This window comes from Phyllostomus discolor, chromosome 8 (assembly GCF_004126475.2).
Source record: "Phyllostomus discolor isolate MPI-MPIP mPhyDis1 chromosome 8, mPhyDis1.pri.v3, whole genome shotgun sequence".
In the NCBI taxonomy this organism is placed as follows: Eukaryota; Metazoa; Chordata; class Mammalia; order Chiroptera; family Phyllostomidae; genus Phyllostomus; species Phyllostomus discolor.
The window spans coordinates 37197781-37204819 of record NC_040910.2 but is presented as its reverse complement, the minus strand read 5'-3'; the positions used below and the strand labels follow the sequence as shown (position 1 = coordinate 37204819).

The 7039-nt window shown below is 58.8% G+C and overlaps 1 protein-coding gene across 2 annotated transcripts; it reads right to left on the bottom strand.

Moving 5' to 3' along the window:
• Positions 1–326: 326 nt before the first annotated feature.
• On the bottom strand, positions 327–6626 carry WDR18 (WD repeat domain 18). 2 transcript variants are annotated; one of them, XM_028521699.2, is made up of 10 exons: positions 6380–6626; positions 5378–5488; positions 3870–4003; positions 3430–3571; positions 2725–2868; positions 2452–2516; positions 2229–2353; positions 1883–2049; positions 921–989; positions 327–792 (listed from the first exon to the last, which is right to left on the bottom strand). In XM_028521699.2, exons 1-10 carry the CDS (start codon positions 6587–6589, stop codon positions 661–663), a joined length of 1299 nt encoding a protein of 432 aa, XP_028377500.1. In that variant the 5' UTR covers positions 6590–6626; the 3' UTR covers positions 327–660. The 2 variants fall into 2 exon arrangements, with proteins under 2 accessions (XP_028377500.1, XP_035887994.1); XM_036032101.1 differs by lacking the exon at positions 2725–2868.
• Positions 6627–7039: the final 413 nt, after the last annotated feature.

Sequence of the window (7039 nt, the reverse complement as noted above, 5' to 3'; positions counted from 1 at the left end):
TGGCCTGGCAGTGTCCCCAAAGCAGTGGAGACACCTGGCTACTCTTGGGCCCTTGACACTGACAAAAATATCCCGGTCAAGGGACCCTGGCCCAGAGCTGGCTGCTACGTGAGCCCTTGCCTCAACTAAGGTTAGGGGGACCCCTGGTGGTCATTAGGATGTGACCAATGTGACGGCACTGCTCTCCCTAAATCACTACCACGTGTGCTGACCTCAGCCTGCAGCTGAGGCTGCCTCCCCAGCCCCCTTTCCATCAAGGGAGGCGGGGCCTTCAGGGTCATGCAAAGGCACTGGGGTGACAAACGAGCATGAGAACAATCTGGGAATCACAGCTTCCCAACACTAGGTTTTGACTAAGTCAGACCTGATGGCCCGTGTCGAGGGTCCCAGAGTCCAGCCTGAGTCCTGGAATAGCCCTCAGCACATACGGAGGACTGAGGATGACAGGATTTTAGGTCTTTTTGTTAAAAACTGAACAGCACCAACTGGACACAACAGACACCGGTGGGTCATCACAGACAAAACGAGCCCTCACGCAGGTTAACAGTCCAGGGGAAGGCAAGCTGGGGACACGTGGTGGTCCAGGGGCGTCAGCCCAGCAGCCCCAGGGAGGCCAGCCCTGACGGCCTGTCCGTGGGCAAGTGGCCTGGGTCCCGGCACTCACTTGGCAGGCCGGGTGATCATGCGGGTGGAGAAGTCAAACAGGTCGCGGTTGATCTTGCGCAGGTTCTGCACCTCATCTTCTAATTCCGTGATTCGGATTCGCAGCTGGTCCTGGCCGCCCAGCACGTTCTGGGGAGGAGTGGGGCCTCAGGGTGGAGGGACCTCTTATATCCCACGGAGGGGGGCCGATCTTCTCCCCAGTTAACAGCCCTTCAACCCCTCCCCACCGACCTGGCCTTCTCCACAGGCCCACCTACCTTTTCCATAGTGCTGCACATGACCTTGTGCAGCCGCTCCGCTCGCTCCAGATAGCTGGGCTCTGAGCCCTGCAAAGGGAGGGGGTGCCTCAGTGACCTCAGGGCTCACCTGCACTGCTCATATCACCCCAGTGCTGAGGAAGGTGACGCCTCTGTGGGAGGCTGCATCTTCAACCCCACACCTGGCAGGAAGCAATGTGACCGGCCTCCTCTTACCTGCTTCCTGCTGCAGGACTGTGCCCAACGAGGCACAGGGGATGGGGATGCTCAAGGCCACGCCACAAATGTGGGACTGCAGCCACACTTGGGGGGACATGCAGAAACCAGGGCCAAGAGGGCTCCAGGAAAGAACCAGCCAGCACATGGGCAGTACCCGCCCGCCCATCTAGACAAATGGACACTGCTGCAGAGGAGAGGCTGTCCACCTCCTGCTAGATGCAGTCCAGGCATACTGTCCTGGCTGGCAGGCAGACAGGCAGGCACTTGGCCCTGACATCCATCATGATGTCTGAGTGAGGGTCCTGGACGCCCCTCTGAGGCTCATGTGAGTCCAGGACATGGAAACAGTGGGTAGAGGCAGAAGGAGCACACCCAGAGCAGCAATGCCAGGGCCTGCCAAGTACATGCAGACCCCTGCAGCCGAGTCCCTGGAAGGTGCCAGGGAAGTGCGTGCTGCCTACTGCCCTGCTGGAGAAGGTACTGGACACAGTGCCTTTGGGCATGCTTGTTTGATTGTCTGGGAATGCATGCTGGTGTGTGGCCTGCTTCTACTGTGGAAGGTGCTTTCTGAGGTCAGGTGCTGGCCACCAGGCTGGGCTCAGCCATGTGGTCGGGGAGCCTCTTCACTGAGGGCATGCATCGAGGGCCCTCTAAGGGACTCTGGCCAGGACCCAGGCCCAGAGGGGATACAGAGCTGTACTGCAGAGGCAGAGCCGGGGCAGGTGACCTGCTGCAGCAAGTACCTGCTGGTGGAGGCCCAGGCGCAGCGTCAGGCCCCCGCGGTGCTGTTCGTCCCCATGCTCAGCGCCCAGCAGGTGTTTGTTGAAGTGTGGCAAGGGCAGGCTGGGCCTGAAGTCGGAGCTCAGCATGCTGACCGGCGCCAGCATAATGAAGGCATTGGTCACAGGGCCTGCAGCAGGGCAGGAGGCTGGTCAGGAGCCACCCTGGCCAGGCCTGGGCCATGGCTCCCACATCCTCCACTCCTCAAACCTGCCCCCCTCCCAGCACTTGGCCAAGTGGCTGGGGTGTAGACAAACAGGCAAAGCCACACAACTTACAACCCTCTTGGTCTTCTTCCCCCAGGCCCACCTTTCAGGGTCACCGTCCTGATGCACTGCTTGCTTTGGATGTCCCAGAGGCGCACGGTCTCGTCATGTGAGCCAGAGAGCAGCACACTGCTGTCAGTAGACACTGACAAGCATGTCACCTGGTTCCTGGGGACACAGGTCTGAGAAAGGGTGGTGCAAATGATCCCAGACCCCAGGAGCACGAGAACAGGGCCCCTCCCCAGCTACCAGTCTGGTCCTCGCACCTGTGACCTTTGAACACCTTCCCACTGTCCTGTTCTGGCTGGAAGCTCTTCTCTCTCTGTCCAGGCTGTGGAGGCAGAGGGACCAGTAAGCAGAAAAACACAACTGTGCCTCAGCCATGGGGGCCCCAGGGCACTGAGGTGATGGGCAGGGGCAGAGCCGGCTCGGCTCAGGGACCTCGATCAGGGGAGATGGACAGTTCCAGGGCCTTTGGAGGATGAACCCCCCCCCCAACATCCCACTGTCCCCTGAGCCTCCAACCACCTACCACTCACCCAGGTGCAGAGATCGACCTGGAAGATGGAGCCTTCACTGCCACCGCAGAACATGTGATGCTCAGCCAGGTCCATGGTCACAGCCATAATGCCCACATCAAAGAGCACGGAGAGCAGCAGCTCTCCTGAGGAGATCTCCCATAGCTGGGGGCAGGCAGGGTATGGGATGGGGGCTCCACACACACTGGGGTCCCAGTGCAGCAGGGGTGCTTGTCCGAGGGCCAGAAAGCCCTGCCTGGGAGACTCCAGACCCCACGGAACCTCAGACAGGTGCTATCACTCGGGGTTCTCGGGGCTGGGGTGCTTGGGACACTCCCTGAGATAGAGCTTAGGTTCTCATGCCCAGGACTCCTCGCTACCCCATTGTAGCTATTGTCATCCCTGGATTCTGCAGCCCCCACCACCAAGGATAAAGACCTAAGGGCCAGGCGCCCACAAATCCCTGAGCCTTGGCCAGGGAGCCATCAGGTATGGGTGGCCAAGCGGGAATTTCTGAGCCAACATGGGCCTGGACCGTCTGCCCTCTGGATGTCCTTGTGTCCAGAAGCACTGGGGGAATTAAGAGCTGTCTGGAGCCGCCAGCCTGGGGGAGCAGGTGATTCACTGACTCACATCATCCAAGAACCCACCAGCCCCCAGATCCACCCGGGCCTGGGCGGACCCCACTCACAGATCCACTGGGGGAGGGCAGGTGGTCTGTCCTACCTTCACTGTCTGGTCTAGCGAGGCTGTGGCCACCCTGGCTAGGGGACCCCCAAAGCCACAGTGCAGGTCTGTGATGGGAAGGGTGTGACGGGACCAGACATGCCGGGGGGCTGGGGTCCTGGAGGAATCCATCTGCAGCACACTGCAGGAGAAGTGGATTCAGGGGGAGGGCTGCCCCCTGATGCCCCCACCCACCTCCATGTGGCCACTGGGTCCATCCCACTGGCAGAACATTCTCAGGTGGCTCCCTTTGGTTGCTGGACAAACCAGTCACCCTCGTCCTCCTCACACCGGCCCACCAACTTGCAGGCCCTAGCCCTTTCCTGCACTAGGACTTCAGCACGGCCTCCTGCAGAGCGGGCCCCCTTGCCCTCAGTACTGAGGCCTCACCTGGATGAGGCCATAGAGCGGGTGCAGGCCCGCGAGGGTCAGGGTGCTACCTGCACAGGCTCCACACCAGCACCAGGCAGTCCTTGCCACCCGAGAGGAAGTGGCTGCTGTCCCCTGTGAACTGCAAGCAGGAGATGTCCTGGTAGTGGCGGCTCAAGATGACCAGGAGGTTCCCTGTGGAGACCTGGGGAAAGCGGGGCACACGTGGGTTAGGTGAGGAAATGAGGTGCAGCGCCTGGCCCCCAGCTGCCAGGCCACAGGGGTACATCGAAGAGACAGTCTGCCCAGGCCCAGGGAGACGGGTGGTGTGACTGCAGCCCCAGGGCAGGCGTGGGTGAGAGTGCCCAGGCTGGTGAGGGAGCAGGGCCATTCAGGAGCAGCCAGATCCACGACCAGCAGCAGGTGGCTCCCCATGGGATTCTGTCCCAGCAGGAAGTCATAGTCTTCTAGACTGGCTGTGAGGGGCTTTCAATGCAGCCATGCCACTTGGTGTAGCAGGAGGGACTGGGGGTGGGGGCACCTCTTGCTGTGAAACCTGGGTGGAGGGAGACCCAAACCAGCAGAAAGCTGAGCAGACTGATCTACCTAAGAGGGAGGGGCCTGGTGGCAGGGAGAGGTGAGCCCACAACACAACACCTGGGAAGGGCCGTGGCATGGGAGGAGGAGAACACAGATGATACTGTAGGTTAAACCATGTCCCTCACAATACATTCATGTCCTAATCCCCAGAACCTGTGACCTTACTTAAACATGAAAGCTTTGCAGGTGTAATCAGTTCAGGTGAGATCAAAGTAGAGCAGGGTGGCCCCAAATCTAACAAGGGGGAAATATGGACATAGACTTGTTCACCCTGGAGACCCACTCTAAGGATTTCTAGCCTCTCCCACCCACTCAGGGGACAAGGGGGAAGGTCAACAGTGGCAGCTATAGCAGTCAGTTCAGGCCTAACTGAAAGCCGTCAGCCTGGGCTCTTGCTTTGGTTGTCCTCAAGTGGCGCCCCCTCGTGGCTGAAGCTCACACCCATCAGGAATTCTCCAAGAGAATGAGGGAGCCAGAACCAGACAGCAACCACAAGAACCAAAAGTGCCAGGACTGGACCCCATCAAGGAGGGGTGACAGACCCCTAAGATGAAGGCCATCAGGCTGAAGGCCCCTGGTTTATACCAGGTCCCCTGCACCAGGCTGACAGCAATCAGAGCAGGGATTTCTCCCATGAGAGACAATCTGAGAAGTCCCTCCCTGCCTCAGTTTCCCATCTGTGCCTGAACAACTAACTGCTCCCTTGTTTCAAAATCAGAACTAAGATTTAAAATTCCCAGGATGAGATAACAAAGCCCCTCTCTCCCATTCCACCGAGGACTCAGTTCCCTCGCCAAGCCTGTTTTGTTGGTTAAGATCAAGGTCAGGCAGGGCTGAGGTGTTTACACCCACCTCCTATCCCCAAATCCTACAATGTCTGTGCAGGAAGTGAGGTGAGTCTCCCTTCAAACAACCAACTGTTGATGGTCTAAGTCAGTGGTCCACAGGCCAAGCTCCATGACCTGGCTCTGACGCTCACCTCCCACAGGTATATGCTCTCTGCAATGCCCGCCAGCAAGTAGAGGCCATTGGGTGACGTGGTCAGACACGTGACAGGCCCAGGGCACATGATCTTCTGCTGCAGCTGGTCCTAGAGGAATATAAGAAGTCTCTGAGCTTCACGCAGAGCTCAGGAGCAAGGGAGCAGTGAGGAGAATGGGTGGGGGTACCCAGGCAGCTGGTAAATCCAAGAAAACCGGAAAGACTGGGAGCAGGGGTGGTTTGAGCAAATCCACAGTTCAGCAAAGAAGTGTCTGCTCCAGCCCAGGCTTTGCAGGTTGGAGGTATAGACCTGCAAATCCTTGGATAAAAGCAGGATGGTGCTCCTATGGGCTTGGGGGTGGGTGTGGGTGACGCACAGAGGGCAGTGAGGCTACAGAGCCAAAAGGCCAGTGGGCTTGCTCCCTAATCTTGCTTCTTTAGGGTCCCACCTGCGATCTTGAGCCTCAGTTTCCAAATCTCTATAATGGGAAAACATAAGTTCTGTGTGGCCCACACCGGGCAAAGCCAGAGCACAGGGCTTGCCCCAGGAGTTGTCAGCTGGCAGAAAGGGGCTGCAAGCAGCTGCAGGAACCGCATTTTGAAGATGCTCAGAGAGACACCATGGACTCTAAAAAAGTAAACATAGTGTCCTTTTTTGAGAAATAAGTTCCCTGAGCTACCCTTTCAGGGGGTTCACCAGGCCTCAGACCTTCACCTTTCCAGCCTATGAGACCCACGGAACCCCAATTGCAAACTCTCCCTTTACATCTCGCGCTCGTTTATGCACAGCTCCCTTTAGCTGCCCGCTACCTCCCCACCCTTTCATGTGCTCATGCTCCTGGCCAGCTGGCTCAGGGACCCGCCTCCCCTAAGCCCGCCCCAGGGCTCGCAGAGCACCCTGAGACTTCTTCACCCCGGGTCAGGGTGTGTGCAGTCCCCGCTAACCCCAGTCTTGCGCGCGCCCCGCACATCCCCTTGTCTCGAGCGTGCGCCGTCGCACCTTCCGCTGCAGCTCCCAGGCGCTGATGTAGTTCTTGCCCAGCTGCGCCGCAAGCAAGTACTCGCCATTGAGCAGAGCCAGGCCATGGGGCCCAGCCTGGCCGCCGCGGTACGTGAGCAGGTTAGCACCCGAGTGCAGCTCCCACACGATGCAACTCCACAACTGGGCAGACGAATCAGTACACACGGCCACCTCCATGGGCGCCGCCATCTTACTCTCCCACCGCCCCGGAAATGCGTCATCACCAGCGAGATTGGGCGGCTGCACCGCACGGGCTAGAGCGGCACTCAGGTGGCCCCGCCCCCAGAGGGCTGGCCGGCGCTCTGGAGCGCAGCTACTTTGGGGAGCGGGGTCCCTTGTGAGTTTAAGTCCTCCCTCCCAACCTTCCCTCGGCTCCGCTGAGCTTCACCGGGCGTGCCGCCTGGTCAAAAGTCTTGGAAGGAGGCCTCTTGCAAAACTATATGACATATAAATCAAGGCCCAGAGTCTTCTGCGAGCAGTTAGCTTCAGAGCCTGGAAGTCTAGCTTAGCTATTTAAGTTCGGTGCTTTTGGCAAAGTGACTCAGGCTCTCAGACTCTTTTTTTTTTAATACGCAAATAATGAAGGACTGCCCTCACAGGCGTGAAATACAGGCTACGTGCCTGACATTACATATCTAG